The sequence below is a fragment of the Ceratotherium simum genome, chromosome 16 (genome assembly GCF_057802395.1).
Source record: "Ceratotherium simum simum isolate JZ-2026a chromosome 16, ASM5780239v1, whole genome shotgun sequence".
Classification (NCBI taxonomy): domain Eukaryota; kingdom Metazoa; phylum Chordata; class Mammalia; order Perissodactyla; family Rhinocerotidae; genus Ceratotherium; species Ceratotherium simum.
The window spans coordinates 46,620,856-46,647,387 of record NC_141915.1 but is presented as its reverse complement, the minus strand read 5'-3'; the positions used below and the strand labels follow the sequence as shown (position 1 = coordinate 46,647,387).

The 26,532-nt window shown below is 55.9% G+C and overlaps 1 protein-coding gene across 1 annotated transcript; it reads right to left on the bottom strand.

The window, feature by feature from the left end:
* Nucleotides 1-1,364: 1,364 nt before the first annotated feature.
* Nucleotides 1,365-24,537, bottom strand: KCNH6 (potassium voltage-gated channel subfamily H member 6). Its single transcript, XM_087441385.1, has 13 exons — nucleotides 24,412-24,537; nucleotides 23,387-23,617; nucleotides 17,730-17,891; nucleotides 17,424-17,629; nucleotides 13,808-14,233; nucleotides 12,175-12,574; nucleotides 10,676-10,875; nucleotides 10,241-10,493; nucleotides 6,949-7,142; nucleotides 5,300-5,384; nucleotides 4,585-4,753; nucleotides 3,705-3,876; nucleotides 1,365-3,380 (listed from the first exon to the last, which is right to left on the bottom strand). The coding sequence occupies exons 1-13, from the start codon at nucleotides 24,485-24,487 to the stop codon at nucleotides 3,096-3,098; spliced, it is 2,859 nt and encodes a 952-aa protein (XP_087297511.1). The 5' UTR covers nucleotides 24,488-24,537; the 3' UTR covers nucleotides 1,365-3,095.
* Nucleotides 24,538-26,532: the final 1,995 nt, after the last annotated feature.

Genomic DNA, 26,532 nt, shown 5'->3' with positions numbered 1-26,532 from the left:
GTGCTTTCCTGGCCATTCTAGAAACACGCAGAGTTGCAGGGTTGGAATTCAGTAGGCAGCGACCCGACCAACTTGGCTCTAAGTTTTTGTGGTTGCCCTCCCGTCCCTTCACCGCTGAGGGTCCTAAGGCAAATGCTTGAATCAAGCCCTAAGTATACCTGTGCCAGTGAGTTTGAAATGGAGGAGGGTCCCATCTAGGTAACATCTCCATAATTTAAATGGTTTCCAATTCTTTGCTTTCAGTAAAATTAAAGGATTGTATTGAATTGTTAGATGATATCATTAAATATAGTTTTCAATGATAAATGTGATTGTTAACAGACAACTCAGAAAGAATTCAAATTGAGTGACACTGCCATATATAACAAATCCCTTAGATTCCCATCTACTTACTTATGTGAACAAGTTTTCTTTGTGCTTAAGTTTTTAAAAAAGAAAAAAAAAATAGGTACAAAAATGTTGTTGAGGGGCCTGCCCGGTGGCTTAGTGGTTAACCGCTACCGGCAGCCGGGTTCCGGCGCGCAGCACCGCACCGCTTCTCTGGCCACACTGAGGCCGCATCCCACATACAGCAACTAGAAGGATGTGCAGCTATGACATACAACCATCTACTGGGGCTTTGGGGGAAAAAAAGGAGGAGGATTGGCAATGGATGTTAGCTCAGAGCTGGTCTTCCTCAGCAAAAAGAGGAGGATTAGCATGGATGTTAGCTCAGGGCTGATTTTCCTAACAACAACAAAAAAATGTTGTTGAACTTTGAATATTATTATTCTAATAAAAAAATGATATTCATCCACACACATGAACTAATTGAGAGGAAAATACCCTTTTTTAAGAAATGCATTTCCAATAAAATTTGTTTTTATAAGAATTTGAATACATATTTATGTTGTTTTGAACAACTCTGTACTAAGTGTAACCCGTAAAGCTTTAGAAAGGTTACAAAAAATTGATTTTAAAATTTCAACATATATATATATTTGTGTTGCAAAGAGATAAGTTTATCAATAATAGACTTTAAAGCATGGAAATAAATTACATGTAGCATAAACTGTGGGAGGAATAGAATGGAATTATGAGAAGAAAAAAAGGAATAATGTTAAAGAAGAGCTTGTTCTGATGTTTTTAAAATGAATGATGTTGGCTCTCAAATCACTATGCTATTTGTTTTTTTTTTTTTTTTTTTAATTTTTTGTTTATTGCAGTAACATTGGTTTATAACATTGTAAAAATTTCAGGTGTACATCATTGTACTTCTATTTCTGCATAGATTACATCATGTTCACCACCAAAATACTAATTACAACCCATCACCACACACATGTACCCAATTATCCCTTTCACCCTCCTCCCTCCCCCCTTCCCCTCTGGTAACCACCAATCCAATCTCTGTCCCTATGTGTTTGTTCACTATGCTATTTGGATCGAAATGGATCAATATAAATGGTATCGTTTATAAAGTGTCAATATTTACAACACACTGGAAATTACATCCTTTGCAACTCTTTAAACTTATCAATGAAATACTTCAGATGTCAACTTAAAAATGTATGAGGGGAGAAATACATTTTCAAAATTTTTTAGGGAGTACTGGAACAAAAAGGACTGAAGACCAGTGACCAGGTACTTTTTGGACGATAGCCCATTTCAATGGAGTAGTTAACTGTATATGTTCTCAAGCTGGACCATCTGGGTTGAAATTACATCCTCTTTTTCCTATAATTTTGGGCAAGATTCTTTTTTTTTTTTTTTTTTTGGTGAGGAAGATTGGCCCTGAGCTAACATCTGTTGCCAATCTGCCTCTTTTTGCTTGAGGAAGATTGTCCCTGAGCTAACATCTATGCCAATCTTCCTCTATTTTTTTGTATGTAGGGACACCACCACAGCATGGCTTGACGAGTGGTGTGTAGGTCTGCACCCAGGATCCAAACCAGCAAACCCCGGGGCCACCGAAACGGACAGCATGAACTTAACCGCTTCGTCACCAAGCCAGCCCCTGTTTTTTTTTTTAAATTGAAGTGTAATTTACACATAGAAGTGCACGTATTTTCACAACCTGAAACATACTCATGTAACCAGCACCTAGATCAGGGAACAGAACAGTACAGCACCGCAGAAGTCCCCCTCATATGGTTAGGTAACTTTCTTAGTCTTTCTCTGCTTCTGATCCCACATCTCTAAAATGGGGATAATAATATCAACCCCACAGGGTTGTTGTGCAGATTAGGTGAACTAATATCTGCAGTGCAGTCAGCATGGTACCCAGCACTCGGTTAGTGTTATGGAAGTGTTTGCTGTTGTCATGATTCCTGATGGCCACCAAGCCAGCACCTCTCTGCTTCCCTTCACCCCAGCCTGGCTAAGAGCCCCATGATCCAGGGGCTCCTGGGCCTGATGGAGCCACCTTCAGGTCCCCAGCACACAGCTCCTTTGAGAGGGGCTTGGACAAGACAACAGATGTTGGGGTCATGGCACAGTCAAGAACCTGATGACCCTCAGGTAAGTTACACACCCAACTCAACATGAAATGTGCAGACTTTATTAGCTGTGAGGTACTCCACTGCCTGCTAGGGTCCCAAAGGTCCTTACAGAACCGTCAGGGGCAGAGCGGCCAAGGGCTGGAGCTCTGTGCCCTGATGTGTTCGCTACAGAGGACACTTTCATCTCCAGCTGGGTCACAGGCTCTAGGCAGGAGGTCTGACCAATCATGGGTGCTGGGCTGTGAGGTGGTGGATAGTTCTGAGCCAGGAGGTGATCACACCCAGCCCAGAGCAAGGCTCTCATACAAAAGATCGGAAACTTTTTCTCTTTTCCTCATTGACCCCTCTGTTCTGTAAGCTACCTCCATGCCCGAAGCTCACCCACCCTCCACCAGGCCCACTGTCTAAACAGCGCCCTGAAGGAGGCTGGGAAGAGTGCTGAGCCTCTCCACCCCCGCTGTCTTGGGTCATCTGGGTTAGCACTTTATAGCTACTCTAGGAGAATGGTTGTCAGAGGCCCATTTTGGAGGCTATCTGCCTTCCCCAAATCCTTAACTTTCACCTCATCCACCTTCAGTGCCCTCATGGTGTCTTTTATCTTGGGGTTCAGTGGCTCTAACTCCCTGCAAATCCAGGATCTGAGCCATGTCTCTGGAACTCCAGCTGCTTGGGAACAGAGCTGAGATGTTCAGGGAAGGAGGGGAAGCGGGGACCACAGACAAGTCCCTGTACCTCCAGGGGATGCAGAGGAGATGCCAGGGGTGGTAGGAGCCCCGCAGGCTGCTCCTGTTCCGAGGAGAGTGTTGTAGTTTTGTCCACTGCCGTGATCAGGTGAGGTAACGTGGAGGAGGAATTCCTGTGCTTCGGCCCACATTTGTCCAAGTCACCGGAGCTTGGGGTCTGAGGGAAGCAAGAAAGAGGGAGCCATGCAGTGTGGGGAGCCCCCCAAGCCACTCTGACTTCAAGGATGGGAACTGGCAGGAGCCGTGTCCTGCTGCCCTTGCCCTGGCTGTGGGGTCTGCAGTCACAATCTGGGCTTCGCCACCACCTGCCCAGGCTGCCCTTTATGGTCCCTCAGACCATAAAGGTGGACTGCAGAAGCCACGGCTGCTCTCAGGCCACAGCGGCCCTGGGCCTGATCCCACACTGAGACCCAAGCTGGGGGTGGGGGAAGGCCTGCAGCTGCCTCCTGGCAAGCCCCTGGGGATCCCCTCACCTGCTCACCTGTGCAGGGGGCAGACTGCCCTGGGGCAGCCTAGTTGCTGGACTCTGAGTCGCTGAGGCCGCAGGAAACAAGGCAGAGGCTCCCAGAATGTAGCCAGTGTGGCCCTGGGGCAGCGGCTGCTGAAGGAGCTGCAGGATGTGGCTGAGCTCTGAAGACATGTGGGACTCCAGCCTGCCAGACAGAGCCCCACCGTCAGGGTCAGGGTCGGGGTTGGCGGGAGCAGTTCAGTTCCTGAGGGCAGCTCTCAGTTTTTTGCCTTCATGCTGTTCCTGCTGGATGGAAGCCTGGGGCCTACCTGAAGCTATTTCCCTGCGCAATCCAAATTGCAGCCCCTGTCCAAAGTCCCCTTAGCACATCCCTAACTCTGATAACCGTGACCAGGCATCGTGCACACATCATTCAGTCCTCATAACGAAGCTTTGACATGGGTATTCTGACAATCCCCATTCCACGAAAGGGCAAACTGAGGCTCAGAGTGGTTAAGTAACTTGCCCACGCTCTTGCTGGTAAGGTGCAGACCCAGAACTTGAACGCAGGACTGTACTGCCCCTAAGCCCTCACTCTACCACCACAGCTCTGCCATCCACAGGTCACACCCCCTTCCCAAGGGCCCATGGAATTTGTTTCTGCACAAGGTTATGCCCCTCCCCCAAGAAGGCTTCCTTGACACATTCTGGGGTTTGCTGGGACAAGCCATCCAAGGAATTATGCTTAGTGACAGGGATGGAGAAGCCTGCAGCTAAATGAGGTCGGCCATTCCAAAACTCACAGGACATCCAGTAATGTCCCTGAGCCACCAGGAGGGGGCACTCGTGCCTAGCCCGCCACTGGGCCTGCCCTCTGCAGCGCCTGTCCCCAGCCTGGGAGGAGGGCACTCACCTGTTCATCTGGGCCTGCAGCTGCTCTAGCCTGGAGCCTAGCTCCCGGGGCCAGCAGTCTGGGTCTCCCTGAGGGTTTGCGGGGCTGTGCCTTGGCCTTGGGGGCACTTGCTGCAACAACTCAGGCCAGAGGCCAGATGCGTCTGAGATGCTCAGGGAAGGGGTTGTGCCTGCAGGAGGGAAAGGAAAGCGTGAACTTTGGTCCAGGTGGTTCCACAGGCCCGAGCCCATGCCCCTCCCCCTACCTGCTGTGGGAACATGGGGCAGGAGGAGGGACTCTCCTTACCTGGGTGCCCTGGAGTACAAGGTCCTGCCCCCAGAGTGGTCTGGCTTCTAGGACCCAGAAGGCTGTAGCCCTGAGACTGGGGCTGGGGCCCCAGCCTGTGGGGGCTGGCTGGGTGGGGACATCCAGCCCTGGCTTCACTGTCCAGGGAGCTGCAGCCCAGAGGGTCCCCTGGTGCCTTGATGTGGAACCCCAGGGGGCTGGTCGGTATCCACCCCTGGGGGCAGCCCTCAGGCTCTGAGGGCACAGTGGGAGGAAGGGGGCAAGGCCCTCTAGCATGGAGCCTAGGGAGGGAGCTCCTTTCCACTCAACCAGGGGCTGGGGAGGCCTCTCCCAGGGGAAGCAGGATGGAAGGACCTGAGAGGGGCCAGGAGGCTGGCCAGGGCTTTGGGCTGGGGTGGGGCAGACACTGTGGGGGGCTGGCTTTGCTCACCTGACTGGTCGTCACTGAGGAAGAAGCTTTGGTGGTGCTGGCTGCCTGGAGCCTGTTGGGGTGATGACTGGAGACCTCCGCCTGCCTTGTGGGGAACAAGAGCATCAAGTAACAGGGACCAAAGCTGGGACAAGGACTCTTTGTTCTCCCCTGTCCCCCTGTCGCCGCCCCCCCCGCCCCGGCCGCGGCCCTTGTGACAACCAGGTGAGAAAGTGGTAGCAGGTGGCTGGACTCTCCCATGATGCTCTGGGCAGCTTCTTGCAGGCTCTCTCCTGCGTGGGTGGGCAGGAGATGAACAGGGGCTTGGAGATATGCAGACCCCCCAGAGTCTTGGGAGAGGCTGCCTTGAGCAGCAATATTTGGGGGGGGGGGCAGAGGAGCTGTTCTTTCTGTCCTCCCTTTCTTGAATGTCCCGGTGTTCCCTCCCTCAGCATGGACCAATGGGGAGTTTCCTCTGAGGAGACTGGATCTGGAACCCCCCATCCATTTAGGAGGTGCCCTCAGCAGTGCCCTTGGTGGCTCACCCTCTTGGCACCATGAGACTTGGGGGCACCTGGGGGCTGCAGATGCCCCAGGCCATGGAGACCACATCTCTCTTGCCCTGGTGTCCAGCCACTGAGCACTCAGGCCACCTGATGGCTCCTAGCAGCTGGGCCCCCCAGGACAGAAGCCTTACAAGATGTCTTTTGGACAGATGAGGTGGGAGGAGAAGAGATTGGGGGAGAGGGAGAATGGCTGAGGGCACAGGGTGGGGAGGGCTGTCCATAGCAAGGAAACCTGCCTCAGCACCACCTTCCAGAAGCTGGGGGTGAGGCCTGGGCCAGCAGAGCCTCTCCTTCTGAGGCTGGGGGAGGCTTACAGTATGGGGGGGGTCTCAGGGCCAGGGTCTCAGCCACTGTTGCACCTGCCAGGCATCTGCCCCCTCCTTCCCACTGGCTGATTCCAGACCCCTTCCTCCATGCAGCCCCTTCTGGGTGCTTCCAGTCTGTCCTGGCCATCCCACTCCTTGGCAACACTGGGCTCCACAGAAATTTGGTCTCCCCGCATACCCTCCTGACTTCCTTGGGTATTTAACAGTGTGGCTCTTTATTTTTCCTGAGTTGATATAATCTCCTCCACTGAGTGATAAGCTTGAGAAGAGAGACACCTCTATCACTTCTTTACACTTCTGGGACCTGGCTCCGTGAGCCCCTGGACAGCAGACACCCTCCCTTTCAGCTTGGTAGGACATGGTGGGAAAAGCCTGGGCTATGGATCTGCACAAACTTGAGTCCACATTTTCACTCTGCCATTGACTGTACAGCTTACTGTATGCCTGTATGGCTTTGTTCAATTTACCCTCTCTGACTCTCAGTTTTCTCATCTGGAAAATGGCGATAATAACACCATTTGCAAGGAGAAGACTAAATGAGATAACGTAAAAGAAACCCAGCTCTTAGCACGTAGTTGTTGCTTAATAAATGGTAGCTATCATCATATTTAGCATTATGTTGGTCATGGTAGGCACAGAAGAAATTATGGCAAAGGGTGGAAGATGGGGTTGAAAGGAAGGGAGGTAGTCAGACGGGTCCCCTCAGGCCAGGCAGGCCAAGCTCTCAGCAGCTGGCCAACAGCCACCGCCCACCCTGGCCCACCTAGCACAGACTCACGTCCCGCAGGTTGAAGGTGACTTCCAGCTTACTCCAGAAGCTGTCTGCGAAGGCGGGGTACATGTCCAGCACCTCCAGCAGGTCTGCCCGCTGGATCTTGTGCAGGTCACAGTAGGTCAGGGCCCGCACGTCTGCACTGGACTTGCCCGGCCGGGCATGGAGGCTAACGGGCTCCCCAAAGATGTCGTTCTTTCCTGCCAGCCAGAGGGGCAGGGGTCTCTCCAGGGTCTGGATCCAAGCTCTCTTCTGAGGAGCCTCCATGAGGGCCCCTTGATCACGACTTCCCTGCCACCTCAGGGATCCTGCCAGGCTGGGGCCTGGTGCTCAGGATCAAGCTCTGGGGACATGGCTGGATGTGCTGGCCGGGGTGGGGTGGAGTGGGAAGCCTGTCCCTCCCTTGTCCTCTGAGCTCTGCAGAGACCCCCCTCTCCCTCCCAGCATGTGGGTCCTCCCGCTGTCTCCAGGCCCCACAGGACCACCCTCTATCAGAATCCTGCCTCCTATTTTCCACATGCTTTGGCACTACCCCTACCTCCCCAACCCCCTGCCAGGGGACAGTGGGCAGTAAGGGACACTAAAGGCTCCCTTCTCCAACCTCTTCCTCTCTCCTCAGCCTGCCGCGGGGCCGTGAGTAAGAGTGCAGGGAACCCAGGGCCAGGAGCACCCAGCTCCCCCAGGGGAGGGCCTGAGATTTGTCTCTTTGTGTTCCCACTCCCCATTGTGGGGCCAGGGACCAGCATGGCCCTGGCACAGGAAGCCTGGGGAAGTCACTTCCCCTCTCTGGACCCCAGTGTCGTCATCTCTAAAATGAGTGTAACCGTATCTGCCTTGCCTGTCCCACTGGGCTGTCCAGAGGAACAGACGTGATGCTTGAGGAAGTGCCTCGGATAGCAAGAGGCACCAGACAGGTCGATGCAAGGCATTGGGAGGGATGGATGTCACAGAGGAACATGGGCTGGGTACTCGGGGCACGTGGCAAGGGTATTGGGCCCTCCTGGTGCCAGGCACTGTGCTGGCCACAGGATGTGAACATAAATAAGATGCTGTCCCACCCACAAGGAGCCCCCGAAATCCCTGCAAGACAGACATATAAGCAACAAACTAGTTTACAGAATGATCTACAGAGCCTTAGAATAGGGGAAAAACAAGAGCTATGGGGCCATGGAGGAGGGAGCGGCTCATTCCATCTGAGGGGAGTTGCGGGCAGGGAGGAGGGGGGCTTACAGAGGAAGTGAAGTGGGGGCTGGGTGGTGAGAGTTGAGGAGGACCGGGCCTCCAGGAAAAAGGCAATCTGGACAGAAGAAACAGCGTGTGGTCAGTGCTGCACGGTCAGGGCTGGGGGGGCAGGGAGCCCAGGGCCGGGGTGCCAGGGACCACGATTGTTTTGACATCCCCTCCCCACAGGAAAGTCCAGCCCCCTCAGCCTGACGATACCGCACAAGGGGTGCTAATGGTTTGCACAAGGAATAATATCCCCCAAGAGAACAGGATCAAAGGTCATTCACAGAGGAGGGGACTGAGGCCTAGAGAGGGAAGGAACTCGCCAGGGTCACATACAAAACCCAGAAGCTTGAAAACTGGACACATTATAAAGTGATGGATTTCTAGTAGATGAAGGATGATGATCTAATGCCCAGTTCCACTCAGGACAAAATGAGAGGATTTCATGTCTCTAACTGAAAATTAAATTGGACTGGCTTCTTAATTATTAATAATAACTATTATCCTTTTCACATGGATGGTACTTCTAAGGTGGGCTGGGAATGAGGGAAGGTCTCATAGAGGAGCCCGTGCTTGAGCTCAGCCTTGAAGGATGACCGGGGTGTGCCAGGCAGGCGTGCAAAGAAGGTGCTCCAAGCAGAGTGGCAGCACGTGGAAAGGCACAGAAGTATGACAGAGACGGGCAGGTTTAGAGAACTATAAGTAGTTTGTATGGCTGGAGCACAAAGGACCAGGGGGGAGGGTGGCAGGACTTAGGATGGGCCAGACTGGGGAGGACTGTGCATGCCACGCAGAGGGGCTTACATTTGTCTCGTGGGTCACGAGGAACCATGGAGGGATTATGAGAAGAGGAGTATGCACAGATGTGAATTTCAGGTCACTGGCAGAAGGTGGAAGATGGAGTATGGGGGTAGATCAGATACAGGGACATGGAAAAGGAGCTCCTGACACCTGCCCAGGAAGGACACAATGAGGGCTGGACCAAGGCAGAGACAGAGACAGGTGTGGGACAGAGGTATTAACGAGGGGAACAGGCAGGGCTCTGTGGCTGCCTGGATGGTGGTAGGAGGACAGGAAGGGAGAAGGATGTGCCCTTGGTTGACTCCCAGGTCTCTGGCCCAGGCAATGGATGGTTCACAGTGATGGGGATGCCAAAGGAGCTGCTTTTGAGGGAAGATGATGATGTCAGATTGAGATATGTTGTTTGCTCTGCCTATGGAATATAAGGGTGGCCATGCCTGGTAAGGAATAGAATATTCTGGTCTAAGGAGAGATTGGGGCCGGCACAGAGCTCTGGGGGTCCTTGTGGAGTACATGAGGCGGACATCGTGGGAGCAAGGAGCTGGCCCAGGTGAGGGTATAGGGCGAGGAGAAGAGAGTAGAGCACCACATTTGGTGAACACCAGCTGAGGGCAGGCCAGAGGGGAGGATCAAGGGGAGCCCAAGAAGGCCTGTCCAAAGGGGTTGGAGGAAAGCCTGGCCATGGAGACCAAGGGAGGGCGAGGCTGACGTCCTGGTCAGGAACTTGGGGTGGGCTGAAGTCAGGGGAAGGCAAGGAAGGTGAGAATCATCTCAGAGAGGTGAAGTGACCAGGTCACATGGCTGGTAAGTGGCAGAGGCTGCCTGTGCCCCAAATCTGTTCCCTGTCCAGTGCTCACATCCTTTCTCCAAAGTGTCCAGCTGGCCCTGCAGCTGCACTAATGAGACTGGGGATCCCCCTCTGCCCAAGACAAACCCCTGCCCTCTCACCCTGAGCTCCCCAAGAGTGGAAGAAGGTAGGAGCCTGCCTGAACTTCTGAGTCAGACACTAGCCCAGGGAATCCCTGCTGGGCCACTTACCAGCATGACCTCTCTGGGCCTCAACTTCCCTATCAGGAAAATGGGACCTATGGCCGAGGTTTGTTCTGAGGATTCAGTGAGCTGGGTATAAAGCTCTCCGTGGCACGTGCTCGGCACATGGCAGGTCGGTAAAAGGTGCCACCATCATCATTAGGAACGGAGTGATCCAGGCAGGACATCTCCAGTCCCACCACACCCACCCACACCGGCCTGGCCCTCCCAGCCCACCCACCTAGGATGGCCACAACCACGTCGTCGCGCAGGATCTCGATGGAGCCGCGGGAGATGAAGTAGAGCGTGGAGAGCACGTCGCCGAGGTGCACCAGCGTGTCCCCGGGGGGCGCGTGCGTCGTCTTGAACTTGACCGCGAGCGCGCGCAGGCAGCCCTTGCTGGCGCCGCGGAAGGCCGGGCAGTGCTGCAGCAGCGCGCGGTGCAGGTGCAGGCAGATGTCGGCCTGCAGGCACTCGGGGAAGCCCTTCAGCACCTGCGAGGCGGGCGGCCGCGTCCAGCGGGGCACGGCCGGGGTGGGGCTGGGGAAGCGGATGGAGAGGGCTCTGGGGGCGCCCTGAGCCCCCGGGATCTTGGCTTCCCCCGGGGCATTAGCCAGAGCTGGGACTTGAAAGCTGGGTCACCCACCCCACCCCGGGCAGGGCGGCGGGGGCTCACCGCGTTCATGTCGATGCCGTTGGTGTAAGACCAGGCGTGCTGGAAGTATTCTTCGAGGCGCTGCCGCAGCGGGTTGGGGATCTGGTGGAAGCGGATGAATTCCTTGACACGCAGCATCTGCGTGTGGTAGCGCGCGGTGCCCGAGTACAGGCGCTGGATGATGGCGGATACGTTGCCGAAGATGCTGGCGTACATGAGGGCTGGGGCCGGGGAGCAAGGGTGCGGGGAGTGAGCTCCTCCGCAGCCCCACCAGGCCTGCTCCAGGCCTCCCTCTCCCCGGGAGGCCCGTGGTCAGGGACCCTTCTGTCTGGGGCAAAGTCAGAAGTGGCCAGGGCAGCGCCAAGGCATACGGGGGACAAAGGCCCCTGGGCTTCCTGCCCTCCTCCCTCTGCTCTGTGCCTCTTGGCATCCTCCTGGGCACAGAGGCCAAACTCCTGAGAAGAAAGAACTAGGGCAATGGATTTTTTTTAGTTCAGATTTGTTTTCTCCTTCAAGTTGTGAAAATATAATAAAGAGAAAACTCTTGGTCTCTTGTTTTCACCCATTTTTTCCTGTTGTTTTTGTTTTTCTGGGCTTTCACATCTCTAAATACCCTGAACGTGACAATTTAATCGATGTGTAAAATCCACACTGCCTCTTGTGTTCCTGGAACCGTTGTCTTGGGAGGCAGGCAGCAAGTGCAGGGCCTGAGAGCACACACAGCCTGGGAGCCGGCCCCCTGGCCTGGAATTGGGTCTCTGTGTGTAATCTCTGGCAAGTCAGGACCTTCGGTTTCTTAGTCTGTAAACTGGGCTCATATTATGGCCCTCACGGGGTAGTGACTGGAACAAAATATGGGCCTTTGATAAGCACTTAGAAAAGTGCCTGGCAGGGCAGGCTTCATGGGCGTGTGACCTGTGCTAAGAAGGGCCCGGCGCTTGGTTTAACGCTCTGCTGTCATCGTCTTGAAATTCTTTTTTTTAATTTTTTAATTTTTGATTTTTGGTTAGGAAGATTAGCCCTGAGCTAACCTCTATTGCCAATCCTCCTCTTTTTGCTGAGGAAGATTGGCCCTGAGCTAACATCTACGCCCATTTTCCTCTATTTTATGTAGGACTCCTGCCACGGTATGGCTTGATAAGCAGGGCGTAGGTCTGTGCCTGGGATCTGGACCTGCCGACCCCAGGCCGCTGCCAAGGTAGAGTGCGCAAACTTAACCACTAGCTGGTTAAGTTCAAGACAGGGCTGGCCCCGTCTTGAAATTCTTAATACGTTTTTAACAAAAGGCTCCACATTTTCATTTTGCACTGGGCCGTACAAATGATATAGCTGTAGCCTGGCACATAGCAAGGGCTGTATACGTGTTAAATTCTGTGTATAGTTGGTGTACACATGCAAAATTTCCTTGTGCTGTGCGCATAGGATCTGCCTATCACACACATTGTTACTGTGTTATATCTCATTACAAAAGTAAAACTCGAATTCCCTGGGTGAGGCCCGGGGCATGGGGTGGCACTCACAGCCGATGAGCATGACGCAGATAGAGAAGACCTTCTCAGAGTTGGTATTGGGTGAGACGTTGCCAAAGCCCACGCTGGTGAGGCTGCTGAAGGTGAAGTAGAGGGCCGTGACATACTTGTCCTGCACCGAGGGGCCCGAGGCTGGGTCACTGCCATTGTAGCGCTTGCCGAGCTGCACGCCCAGGCTGTCCAGCCAGCCAATCTTGGGATCCAGGTAGGGCCGCTCCACGTTGCCGATGGCGTACCAGATGCAGGCCAGCCAGTGCGCGATGAGCGCAAACGTGCACATGAGCAGGAAGAGCACGGCCGCCCCGTACTCAGAATAGCGGTCCAGCTTCCGCGCCACGCGCACCAGCCGCAGCAGCCGCGCCGTCTTCAGCAGCCCGATCAGGGTCGTGGTCTGGAGGGGCAAGGAGGAGGCCACAGGGCTGGGGGTCAGCCCTTGAAAGGCTGCTCTCAGAACCACATTTCTTCACTTCTGCATATGGTCACACTGTCATTCAACAGACACTTATGGAGAACCTGTTCTGGGCCAGGCTCCCGGCAGCGGGGCGCAATGCGGGACCTTAAGGAGCTCTCAGCCTAAAGTTCAAAACAGTGTTGTGGTTGTTAGCATAGAAGTCCAGGGGGAGCACGGAGGAAGGGGAGGTCAAGTCTGCAGGGGCAGGGCAGAGGAGGCTTCATAGAGGAGGTGACACATGAGCTGAGTCTTGAGAAACAAGGCAGGGTCTCCAGGCAGACAGGAGGGAGAGGGAGAGGGAGAAGGAAACCACATGTGGTGCTGCAGCCTGGAGCACAGAGACGAAGATGGTGGAGAAGTGAGAAATGAGCCTGAAAGGCGGGCAGGGGCTTCTCCTGTGGGCCTCAGGGTCCATAAAGAGCTTGGCTTTTATTCCAAGCCATTGGGGAGCCACTGAAGGTTCTGAGGACAGGGTCAGATAAGTGACAGGGTTAGATAAGTGATTCTGTGTGTGTGTGTGTGGGTGTGTCGGGGAGGCTGGCAGGTGTACGGCTGGGGCAGAGCTGGGTAAGAAGGCCACTCAGTGTCCAGGCAGGGGCAGTAGGGTGGGGAGGAGGCGAGAGGACTTGGGGATAGATTTGCTGGGAGTGGGTGGGCATGGGAGCAGGGAGTCACGATGGACATTCCCTGCTGGACAGGCTGTGGTGACTGGGGGTGACGGGAACACAGAAGGCAGAGCTGACTTGAGTGGAAAGCTGATCCCAAGGGAGTGGAGCAAAAGGACATAGTGGGGCTAGAAGCTCTGAGAAGAGCATGAAAGTGCCCTCATGTCAGCCATGGGAAGCAGAGAGGGCAGAGTGAGGGGCTCGGGGTGAGAAGCGGACAGGCTACACTGAGGGAGCAGCTTGTAGATTCCGTTTCTAAGTTCAGGGTAAGTGTGGTTTAGAAGTCAGCATGAGGGGCTGAGACTACAGGAATGCCCGTCCCAGAAGAGGCAGAATTCTGGAGCACAGGGAGGGCACCCAGGCCTGGGGCACGGCCTCGGCTGCTCCTTCTCCAGGGCTGGGAGATGACAGATATCTGAGGTCTCCTTTCCACCTCTACTTGCTTTGGCAAAGGGCTGTGGGGCACAAGGGATGGCCACAGCAGCTGGCCTGAATGGGGTTTGCTCACCTCATCAGAGCCTGTGTGGAAGATGAGCAAGTCGAAGGGGATGGCGGCCACCATGTCAATGAGGAACCAGCCTTTGAAGTAGTGGACAGCGATGCGGCGGGGGTGGCTGACCACCTCGTCGTTGGTGTTGACATAGGTGGTGCGGAAGTTGATGACAATGTCCACAACAAACATGATGTCCACGATGAGGTCCACCACAGTGAGAGGACTGCAGGTGTAGCCACAGTCCCCACGCTGAGACTCGTCTTGGTCACTGAGCAGGAAGGCGGCCGAGTAGGGAGTGAAGACAGCTGTGTAGATGACCAGCAGCAGGATGAGCCAGTCCCACACGGCCTTGAAGGGGCTGTAGTGCAGGAGGGTCCCACGGTGGATGCGTGGTGCCTGCAGCTTGTACTCTGGCAGCACGTCTGCACCCAGGGACAGGACCTGGGGGTGGGGGCCATGGGGTGATCAGCAGGGAGGCCGTCACAGGTGAGATGGGTCTGGGTGGGGTGAGGTCATAGGGGTGAAGCTTGGGAAGGGAGCTGTGGGAAAGGTGGGTGACAAGGGATGTGGAGGGCAGAGGGCAGGAGGCAAAGATGGGGCATGTGTGAGGAGGCAAGTTCATAAGGGGACAGGAGTATTGGGAGGAAGTGCAGAGGTAAGGTGGGGTACAGCTCTGTCCACAGTGATCCCAGGTTTGAAGCTCACAAATTCCCTCTGAAACAGGCCGGCCTTGAGTAGGTGGAGACAGGGCTGAGGGAGGGGAGAGAGGAGGACAGAGGAAGGCCAGGCTCAGGGTCATTGTGGGCATGTTCCAGAGAAGAGCCCAGATTGAATGGGTGGCTGGGGGGCTGGTCAATCCTCTCTGGTGGGTTTGGGAGGTTCCCAGTAGTCAGGATTCCTGATAGGAACAGGTTACCCCCAGAATAGCCTCTTGATTCCTGAGGCCCTGTGGAGCCTAGACCAGTGAGGGCCCTCCTGGGGCCAACTCTCCGAGCCTTCCATGGAAAAAGTCAAATTTGAGAGTGTGTAGCTGATCTGGGCCCTCGACAGGTCCTGGGCACCAGGGAGCCCTGACTACTTCGCACATGTCCAAGAGGGTTTTGATCACTACATTCAGCTGAACCCCCTCTGCTCTGCCCCTCCCACCCCCTCAACTTGGAGACTACGGCCAACATAGGATCACCGGGACCCAGCCCAACATGTCCAGGCTCTGCCCAGCTGCCCAACACAAGAGACAGCTGGGGCATCAAGAAGGTCATGCGTTTTGAAGCCAGACCTCCCAGGTTGATCCCAGGTCTGACATTGCTATATGTCTGTCTCAGGGCAAGTCTTGTAACCTCTGAGCCTTAGTTCCCTGGTTGGCAGAATGGGATCATGAAGGACATCAAACTCCATGGGGTTGTTGTGATTAATTGAGATGGTGCATCTTGGTGGCACGTGCTGCCCTATGTGATGATTTCTCCTCCCCACTCATCCTGTCAGACACTGCCCCAACAAGGATGGCACCTGAGGGGTGTCCCATTGACCTTACCACCGCCAGCAGACAGGGCCCGGCAGATGGTCCTGGTTTAAGAAAATCAGCAATGTAAGGTTCTAATCTTGCAAACCAGATCCATTAACAGATGGGGTCACAATAAGGAAGATCCAAAAAGGACTGGTTTCATAGTGTCCCTGATCTACCACCCAAACCCCTAAGAGGGACCAAAATGTCCCCACCCTGCAGTGACCTCTTGCTCAGCCTTCAGACCTCGGTCCCTATTTTGCCTCCCCAGGAAGCCTCCTCTGACCCTGCACAGACTTGTGGACCCTCTTTTTGGATTTTCTCCCTGCCCCTCGTAAACACCTCTGACCACAGGGTTATTCTCCACTGAACTCTAGGCTGCAGCTCCTTCGTCCAGTAGGCCCATCTTGTATGCCCAGCACTTAGTCTGTATGGGGACCAAATGAGCACTGAAAGCTGGAGCCGTCACAGCCACTCCCTTCCTTCCTGGGCTGCTCAAGACCAGCCAAGACAAAACAGCAAAGCTTGGGGAGCAGGAATGAGGCAGCAGGAATTTGAGAGGGTGAGATGAAAGTGTCCACTTCCTCAGGGCCCCAGACAGTGGTACCATCTCCCCCACCACACAGACCTCCATAGTCTCCCACCGCCTCCAAAGACAACATGAGGGCCCTTCCCTGGCAAAGCCAACCCTTCCCAGTGTCACCCGGAGCTGCAGGGCCCTCAGGATGTAGGAACTCAGGTACAGGATCAGAGCCCTCCAGGCCCTTTAAGTTCTGGTTGAGGCCAGTGTGACTTCCCTGCTCTGGGCCCATGCTGGCCCCATCCGTGAGCCCTGTCAGGCACCTCTGCCACCTTAGGGCCCACATGGGGTGGGCTAGTAAAGCCAAGAGAGGCTGGAATGCAGGACAGGAGCAGGCAGGTTGGGTGGGGGCAGTGACCACGGGCCCCACCAGGCCTGTCAGTCTTCATGGGCAACTCTCCAGTCCAACACCCCCGTCACCACTGCCGCCAAACTGAGAGCCCTGGGGTGAGCAGCTAGCTGGGCTTCCCAGGGTCAGGCCATCGGGCCACCTGCCTGACCTCCGAGGACCCAGCCCTGCAGTCTTGGGTCCTTCCTTCCCCAGGGTTCTTGTGCTCCTCATGGTGCTGAGTCACAGGGAGTTTCTACCCTACCCAGTCCAGCACAGACTGTGCTTCAGGTGAAAAAGGGGCAGGGAGGAGAAAGAGCTGCTCCCCATCCCCCATGAAGGCAAACCCCAGGGGAAGCCGGGAGTGGGCCCACTCCCATGCCCTGCACCCCCTTGCTCAGCCCTGGCCTAGGCCCCCCTTGATGCCTCCTGGGACTGGCACTACTCAATGTCAAATGCGTCCTCAGAGACCAGGCAGTCCAACTCTCTCCTCCAGACCAGAACCCTGGGGCCTAGAAAGGAGATAATGTTCCTTGCCCTCAGTCACACAGTGAGTTAGCAGCAGGGCTCTTTGCATTTCCCTCTGGAGTGGTCAGGCGGGGACTGGGGCATCAGGCCCCATGAGAAGGAACAGTGGACCCAGGGAGGTTTGCTTTGGGCTGGCCAAGGAGGAGCTGAGGGAGAGGGAGGCATTCAGGGCCTGATCCCTAGGAAGCTGCTCAAAGAATGCTGAAGATGTCAGCACTGCCTCCCCTCTGCCTAGAGTGCAGAGGGATCCTGTTGTGTGTCGGGGAAGGTGACTGTCACCTCAGTGGCAAGGGGCAGGAGCAGGGCTGGGGGCCTCTGGCCATTCCTCCTCTCAGTATGGCCCTGACACCTCCTCTCTCTGCTTCTCCTTCGCTGTGACTGGCAGAGCCTTGGGTAGGCCCCCCTGGTGGCCTGTGTGTTCCCCCCTCCCAGGCCTAGGAGGTGGCACTATTCACAGGCTCTGTTGACCCCAATCTCCCCTGGTCCAGGAGCTGGGCATCGGGGTGGTGGCCTCAGGGTAGGTCTTTAAGGCTAAAGAATCAGACTCAACCAGGACAGGAGGCCTGGGGCTCAGACCAGACACCAGGGGGCTGAACAAGCCAGCTCCCTCTGCTTGTCTAGGCTCCAGAGGAGCCCAGGCCCAGGGCCTGAGAGGCCCGGCACAGCCCCATCCACCCTGCCCTGCAGGCCGTACCTGGGTGACCTTCTCGGTGACATTCTGGGTCCGCTCTACCACCTTGTGGGGTGCGATGATCTCAATCTCTGTGGTGGAGCCCGAGCGGTGCTTCTCCAGGTTGAACTCCACGAAGTTGAGCGTGAACTGCGGGATCTGGCTGATGGTCCTGTACTTGACCCTGCCTGTGCCAGGCCCCTGTGCACCTGGCCTGCCATGAGAGCCCTCTGAAACCAGGGCCAGGGTCAGAGAGGCCAGGGCCAAGGGACCAGCTGCTCCACCTGGTGCCCCCACTCGCCCCCCTCTGCTATCTGCACCCCACCTCACCAGAGCCCAGGAAGCTCTGGGACAGCAGGCGCTGGGACAGGCTGCGGCTCCCTCTCTTGGCCAGGAGCTGGGCCAGGTCCTCAAAGTTGAGGATGAACATGATGACAGCCCCGTCCTCATTCTTCACGGGCACCACGTCCACCAGGCAGCGGAAGCTGGAGGCTGCAAACACCATTGGGGGGTCACTGAAGGGGTCCTCTCCTGCAGGAACCTGGCCAGGGGAAGCTAGGGAGTGGGCTGGGTTAAGGTCAAGTTAAGGGCAGCCACTAGGGTGAGAAGGCCTGGACAGTGACCAGAGTTATTGCACAGAGGGTTGGTGACACTGCCCAGCAAGTGCCCCACCCACAGGGCAGAGGTGGGGAGAGCAGCTAAGCTGCTCATGAGGAGATAATGTAGCATTGGGCCCAAGTCCACACTCGGCCCTCAGCTCAGGGCTTAACCTTGAGGTTTGCTCCTGCTGTAATTAAAGCCCAGCAGATGGGGGTGGATTAAGTGGGGAGGTGAGGTCAGGCATTCTACCCCCATGTAGCTCTGACTAGCCCTGGGTTCAGCTGCCATATTCCCATCCCACAAAGATGCCCTGCTTCCTTGACGCTGGAAGGAACTCGTTGTTGAGAACACACGAAGCGCTGGGCATTAAGCCAGTGGCACATTAGGCCTTGAGCTCCGTGGTGGAGCCCAGTGGATCCTTGTGGGGAGGCATAGACCCCTGTTCTGCCAATGAGAGCCAGGGGTTCTGAGAAACTGACTTCCTGGGGCTGGGAGGGGACACGGAGCGGGAATCCTTGGGTTCTCAGTATACAATGGCTTGGAGAGGACAAGGGGCTTGTCCAGGATGAGGATGCTGGAGTGAAGGCCAATCTGCTGTTCCAGGCCTGGAAGGGGCGCGAGGTCCCAAGGCAGAGGTGCTGGGACTGGGAAGGAGAGGGAGAGAGACGGCAGTGTGGGGGCAGGACAGGCCCCTCCTGCCACTCTACCCACCCTCTTGGGTAGCCCAGACCTAGCCCTTGGCCCCACTGTTCCTCTCTCTCTTTCTCTCTCTGGGCTCCAGGGTCTTGCCCGCCCTCCCATAGGTGGGTAGAACAAAACAAGCTAAATCTGCACATCCCCCCAGAGCCCAGCCTATCAGTGGGTGTTAGGCCCAAAAAGCAGGATCCTAAGAGGGAGGGCCTTAGGTAAACACGCAAATCAGAAGCAGCGCTGCCCTCCCTAAGGGCAGGTTTGTGTCTGTCTCATTTGTCTGTCCTGGGTGTTGTTTATTGACTGATTGAAAGAAAGAATGTGTGCATAGGGCCGGCCCCGTGGCTTGGCGGTTGAGTGTGCACGCTCCACTACTGGCGGCCTGGGTTCGGATCCCGGGCGCGCACCGACTCACCGCTTCTCCGGCCATGCTGGGGCCGCGTCCCACATACAGCAGCTGGAGGGATGTGCAGCTATGACATGCAACTATCTACTGGGGCTTCGGGGGGGGGGGGGGATAAATAAATAAAATCTTTAAAAAAAAAAAAAAAGAAAGAAAGAATGTGTGCATAAATGTGAGAGGGTGGGAGGCTGGCTGGCAGGGGTATTGCTACTCTTGCCCTGACTCTCCATTCTGTGCTCACTTCTCTTGGCACCTCCTCACACCATCAGCACAGGGGTGCAGCTGAGCCGCCCCCATCCTCCCTCCCAATTTCCTCCCTGCGAGCAGGAATCTCCTGGATCAGATTCCCGGACTCCCAGGCACCAGGCAGCCATCTGCCAGCTGCTGCATTGGGCCCCGGGGGAGACATCCACACCAAGGCGAGGCCACCCACCTGCTTCTGTGACCCATTCCTGGGCTCACAGTGCTGTAGGCCTGCCTCCCAGGGCAGAGCCTGGCACTCTTGTCAGCCTGGGGCATGGTGAGGATTGGACACTGGGACCTAGCAGGGAAGCTTCCTTGGCTAGAGGCCTGAGACACTGTCCCCAAGGCCATCTTCTCACTCTCTCTGCAGAGATCTGGCCTGGCAGGGGGCAAGGAAAGGGCAGAGCTGGGCAAAGGGGCAGGGCCCCCAGGCTCCTGATGTTGCTGGGAGCTGCCAAGACCCAGTCTTTGAGCGGCTGTACCCACCCACTGATGCTGTCTTTGGAAAACTGAGGCTGGGAACGGACTGAAGACCAGCCCACCATAGCAGTGAGGGCTGGAGGGGGGCCATGCGTGGCATCCCATGCCCGACCTTCATGCTTGCTGCCTGTAGGGTGGGTAGAGACGGGAGACTATGAGGGTTTGGACAAGTTCAGAGCGTTCTTTTCCCCCATCCCTAGGCTGTCCTTGCTCACGAGTAACTGTGTCTGGGGGATCGGAAGTGGGTGGTGTGTCACCGAGGTTGTGCCCAGGACAGGTGGTGTTCCTGTGACCTTGCCCTGTCCCTGGAGGGGGAGCCACAATCTCTGCCTTGCTCTCCCTTCCAAGGGCTCTTCTCAGTGCCCATCTCTTTGACCAAGGGCAGCAGGTTTCTCTGCCCCTGGGACACCACACTTCTCTCTGCTGGTCTCTGCCTCTGGATGTGCTCCTTCCTTCAGCTTCTCATCATTCCCACCCCCCACCCTGGACCCTCACCCCTCCTGTGCAAGCCTCCCTATCATCTATTACCCCCATCTCTTTATGCACACCCCATCGGGCATTGTGGGGAGCCCTCGGGGAGGAGCCGGTGCTACGAAAAGCTGCCACGAAGAGGTGGCTGCTCCATACCGCCTCCTGGCTTGGTGTTTCTGGAATTCATGGGTGAGTATGTGGAAAACACCGGGGCCTCTGACCTCAGGCCTTGCCCTATCCTCCTTATCTAGAGCTAAGGACTGGAGGAGCCCCAGGTTTCCTCTAGTCTGGCTTGAGGATTAGGGGACTCTCTGGTTTGGGGTCGTCAGAGAGGAGGACCTGGCAAAGTCAGGTAGGGCTGGGCCTCTCTGGGAGGTCCCCAGTCGGGGTAGGGGTAGGGTGCGGGAGATCTGAGTGTTCTCCATGCCCCCCACCCCAGACTCTCATTGGTTCTAGTCTTGTGGCCATCCCCATTCCTCCTATCTCTTAGGTTCTTACTTCTAGTAAAGGCAGATGGAGGAAGAGCCAGTTTCTCAGGGGTCTCTGAGCCCTGACTCATGGGGTAATTTTTATCAAGTGCCCTGGCCTCTTTGAGCCCAACTTTACATAGCTGCACAATGTGGAGATATAGGGACACAGCCTTCCACTTTGACTTGGAGAACTATCAGTAGATTATCCCTTTAGAGGAAAAGAGGATTATAAATCAGCTCGAGTTCTGTTCAGAACCCCTTCCCACCTCCCTGGAGTCAGCAAGAGGAGGTATTGACCTGAGGAGGGAAGACATTAGGATGCCTCTCAGCAGGACTATAAGACACATGTGAATATGATAAAAAACAATAATGTGGTCAGAGTGGACCACAAGGTGAACTAAGTTATCTGAGTACCACATCCTTCCCTTAAGGTAATGCAGGCCAGGAAGCTCCCTTTTCAGGCCAATTTCAGGCAGGTCCAGGTGGTCAAAGACTTGGACTATATGACAGGGAAGGGCTTAGGGTGGGGGTGGGGGTAGACTAGAATTTATGGGGCACCAGGTATGTGGATAATTTTCCATTTTCACCCAGAGCCAGCCTCCAAGACTAGGTCCCTAGGGTCCCTTCTGATGGCTAGAGGATTCCAGCAGGGTTCTAAAGACCTGAGTCCTGGGCCGGCCCCGTGGCTTAGTGGTTAAGTGCGCGCGCTCCGATGCTGGTGGCCAGGGTTCGGATCCGGGGCACGCACCAACGCACCGCTTCTCTGGCCATGCTGAGGCCGCGTCCCACATACAGCAACTAGAAGGATGTACAGCTACCACATACAACTATCTACTGGGGCTTTGGGGGAAATAAATAAATAAATAAAATTAAAAAAAAATAAATTAAAAAAAAAAAAAGACCTGAGTCCTGATCTCAGAGGGTCAAGGCCTTGACCTCTGTTGCCTGCCCAGGCACATGCAGGGTGCCAAGGAGACCCTAAGAGCCCTGATCTGAAATCCCTAGGAGTCTGGGATGAGCCCTCACCCCTCTGGGGCCCAGGTAGAGCTCTGGGGTCAAGAAGACGGATAGAAGACGACCTGTTGTCCCCCCTCATTTCCTGTTGTCCCATCCTGTTCCCCGGGGACCCTTCTCACTCCCCTGACTGTCACCTCCCTGCAATGAGGAGTGAGGAGGTGAGGTCACAGCTTTTAAAAATATTCTGACTTCATTAACCCTGTGAGTGCTGCCAAACTAAGGCAGATTCTTCCTAGTTCCCTAAACGCCAGCCCTATATTCACCTTGAAGGCAGCAGCAGGGGACAGCCAGAGGGACAGCCAGGACCTGCCCAAGAAACACCCTGGATGCCGTTAAACACACTCCCACACACATGCACACACACACACACGCTCACATTCACACTTAACACTCATGCTCCACACACACACCAGGCCCCTGTAACCCGGGCTCTCAGTGCCCCTCAGTCCCAATCCTGCCTGCCCTTTATCTGCACTCAGAGGGCCCGCATGCATGTCTTCCCTGGGGAGGGCCCTCTTCCGGAGCTTCTTTCCCCAAAATCCCACCTCCGAGAACAGAGGCAGTTGGGGTCCTTTCTCCCATCTTGGGATTACTCAGACCAGATATCTCTGAGGGAAGAATCCAGAGGCTTGGGGTCCAGTCCCAGGTTGGACCCCAGCAGTAGGATCTTGGGCAAGTCCCTTCTTTTTCTTTGGCCCCCTGTTCTTCAACCATGAAATGAAGGGATTTATCTAAGCTAGTGGTTCCTAAACTTGGCAGAACACCCAAACTGCCGGGGAGATTTTTCCAAATACACTTGCATGGGCCTTACCTCACACCTCTGAGTCAGCCTCTCTCTAGGGAAGGTGTGTTTTGGAAAACACACCCCAGGTAATTCTGGTGCAGAACCAGATTGGGGGACCATTGATCCAGGTGTTTTCAAAAGGACTTTCAGGATCCTAGTTCCCACCCATCCCTCCTCCCCTCCCCGCACCGGTCCAGTGGAGACTCTGAGGTACTGGGGGGAGGGTCTCAAAGGGCTGCAGAACTCCTTATCCTCAGCCCCTGCCCTATGCTTGCAATAGACTTGGGCTGGCAGTAACATCCCAAACTGGATGAGCTCCAGATCAGGGCAAACTCCAGACCCTGTGTCCCCAAGGAGCTGGGGCTGGGTGAGCCAGACCCACCCCTCTTTCCCAGCCAGCAGCCCCCATGCCTTGCCTGGCCACACAGGCCTTGAGGGGGATGACTCCTCCCCTAATCCCCAGAGCAGACAGAGATGAGGAAAGGTTAATTTCCGTCCCAGCTGCCTGACAGCTGGGGCTGACAGTGACAGAGTGGACAGCCAGGAGACAGGGGACATGGGGGAGGGATGGTGGAACGGGAGGCCCTGCTGAGGACCAGGACCAATCGGTGGCTCAGCCTGGTCCCCGGCCTCTGAAAAGGACCTCAGAAGGCATCGCAACCGATGTCCATCACTTTCCCCTACAGATGAGGAAACTGAGGCCCAGAGAGGAGATAGGATTTGTTTAGGCCCTTTGGTCCCTGGGTCACTGCCCTCCCCATGGCCACTCGGCTGGACAAGAGAGGGGCCAAGCCTGCCCTGCAGAACCAGTGGCTCAAGGGCACCTCACCATCCTTGCGGTAGTAGAGGATGTCCACCTTGCACTCCTCGGCCCCCAGCAGGGCCTGCGCCAGGCGGGACATGGCACTGCGCGGGGTGTTGGGGCCTGTGAGGAAGTCGCAGGTGCACGGTCGCTGCATCACCTCCACTCGGGAGTAGCCGAAGAGTTCACAGAAGCCATCGTTGCAGTAAATGATGGCGCAGTTCTCCATCTGAGCATTGGCAATCAGGAACTTACGACCTGGGGTGGGAAGTGGGAGGTGGGAAGCCCATGGCAACCAGGATTGGGTGGCAGGGAGGGAGGGAGCATAGGGACTCTTGGCAGCAGTGAGGAGAGAAGTAGACGGGGAAGCAGAGCAGTGACCAGAATGAGGGAAGGGGGAGGTCAGGTCTGGAGAGGGTGGGAAGACCAAGGAGGCCAGAGTCATGGGGGAAGGTCATGGGACTCCTGGGAGGATTGAGGGGGTGGCTAGGAAGGGGGAGCAGGACAGTGACCAGAGAAATGGGGCGGGGGAGTCAGGCCTGGGGATTGTGGGAAGACCAGGGCAGTAATGGGGTCAGTGAAGCAGGAGGAAGGCCCAAGACTTCCTGGAGGCAGCAAAGGGGTCAGGAAGAAGGAGCAGGGATGTGAACAGATGGGGGCCAGACCTGGGGAGAGCTCCTAGAAAGACCAGAGTGGGTAGGGTCAGGAGGTGAAAAGGAGGGAGGCAAGGAAACCTCTGGAGGAAGTGAGGGAAGCAGGAGGGGGAGCAGGACAGTGACAGAAGGGAGGTCAGGGCTGGGGCCCAAGAAAACAACTCGGGTGTGGGGGGAGGGGCTGCGCTCTGCCCCTCTTGCTCCAGCAGGCAGGGCGGCATTTCTGGGAAGCGGGGCCCGCTGGAGGAGAAGGTATCGGGGACATGAAAGCGAAGGATTTTGCATTCGGCATCCGGTACCCCCCACCCTGCTCCATTAGAAGTTAGTGCAGGGGTCCTGCCACTTTTGCCACCGAACCAGGACTCCAGATCGTCCCCCCACACCAACGCGCACACTCACTCTGGCCCTCGAACTTGCGGATGATGGTGTCCAGGTAAGTGTTTTGGGGCGCGACGTGGCCCCTACGGACCGGCATCTTTCGGCCGCAGCCTCTGCCCGGAGCCACCAGTGCCCGGCTCCCTGCGTCTCCGCCTGTCCTCGGGCTCGGCGGCGTCCGGCTCCGGGTGGGCGCCGCCCTCGGGGAGGGCCGCGAGGCTCGGTGCCCCGCCCACCGCCTGCGTCTACCGTCCGCTGCCCTCCCCGGCCCTCCCCCGCCGGCCGCTCGCCCCGCCGCCTCCCCTCCGCGCCCGCCCGGGAGCTGTCCGCGCCACGGTGCTGAAAGAAGCCGCGCGGTGGCGGCGGGCGGGGTTCGCGGGGCGGGGGCAACTTCTCTCGGACCCGACGGGACAGGGGCGGGGCCCTGACTCCTAGTGGGCGGAGCTGGGTGGGAGTCCCGCGCCGGGAATGGGGCAGGGCTTCTCTGAGGAGCTTCTGCTCTTGTCCCAATGGCCAGTGGCCTCAGCCCCTCTCGGACTCTCTCCTGGTACAGAAGGGCAGTCTTGACATTGCCGGACGAGTCTCTCAGGGAGCGGAGGGGGCGAGCAGAAGGGGCTGTTAGAGGCCTCAGGTGGTCTTTTGCTGAAGGTTTCTTTCCGGGTCTGACCGCTGGGCCTGACCCTGGTGATGATACCATTAGACATCTTGCCTGCTTTTGCCAAGTGCCCTCCAGCTGAGCCCCAGCGCCCATGCAGAGCTCCTAGTGGCAAGCCCATCCAAGACCTGGTCCTGGGAGAATGGAGTAGGAGTGCACATGAAGGTGTACAAGAAATATGCAATTAGGTGCTTTCTTCAGAGGCCTGAGAACTCTTGGCATACAAGCACTGCTTGAGAGGAAAACAGATTTAAAACCGCCTATTAGCAAGTGGCCACTGATAAAAGTGTCTGAGTACAGACTGAAAATGAATACACTAGAAGAAGCAGATGAGAATGGGGTGAGGTTTATTGAAAGAGGCTTCTCGCAGAGGAGGGAGAGAAGGGGACCACTGTTCACGGAGCATCTCAGTGGGCTTGGAGCATTTTGGAAGGTCCAATGACCAATTTTGAGCCAGACCTTGGAGGGCAGGCATTCAAATGGGGCATGCACCTTAGGCAAGGGCCCAGGGTGGAATCAGTGCAGAGGGGCTAAGCTAGGGGGTAGTAGAGGTGAGGTTGGAGAAAAAGGGATAAAACCCCTCAGATGCCATTTTGAAAGTCTAGATTTAATTGATAGACAACCAAGTTCTTCAGCAGTTAGACAAGAAGGAAATATTCTGGTGAAAGAAACTTTACAATGGCAGTGGGGAGGAGGATGGCCAAGGAGGCTTGAGGGGGTTTTGCTGGAGTTCAGGTGAGAGGCTTGGAGTCCTGGGTGGGGTGTGCCTTTGCCATGCAGAGCCACAATGCCTGATGGGGGCCTCACTGGCCACTGTGGCTAGGGGATGGGAGGGCTGCAAGTGTGGCCTCCTGGCGGGGGCAGAGTTGTCCTGGCTGCCCCTGTGTTTGGGAGGGCAGGCTGGCTGTGGAGGAAAGATGGGGCTGTTTCTCATGGGTTCAGTGTGTGAGGACCTGAGCTCTAAGGAGTGACTTGGGCAGTGGGACACTCATTCATTCACTATTCATTCATTCAAACATTTCCCAAGTCTGCTCTATGTGCCATGGCCTGTGCTGGCTGCAGGTGTTACACGGGGCCACACTCCTGATGGGTGTCCTGCCCTTACAGAACCGACAGCTAGTAATGGGGACAAATAAGGACATTACAGCTCAGCAAAGTAATAGCAGTGACAGAGCCATCAAATGAGGTTGCTGTGGAGCCTGCAGTCGGAGCAGGAAGTGCTTGGGCTCAGCCAGAACTCAGGAAGACCTCTTGAAACCTGGGCAGAGGTAGAGTCCATGGAGATCTCAGCCCAGTCCCTCTGTCCCCTGAACCCCTGACTTCTGGGCTCAGATCTTTAATCTAGAGAGAGCTGGTCCCATCTTTTGGCCACCCTCCCACCAGCTCAACTGCAGCCCTGGTGCCTCCCCCTGTGGTTACTGACTGTGATGCTACTTCCCTTCGAGACTCTCCTGATTTCTAACAGGCACTGATTCTCAGCCTCCCAGGAG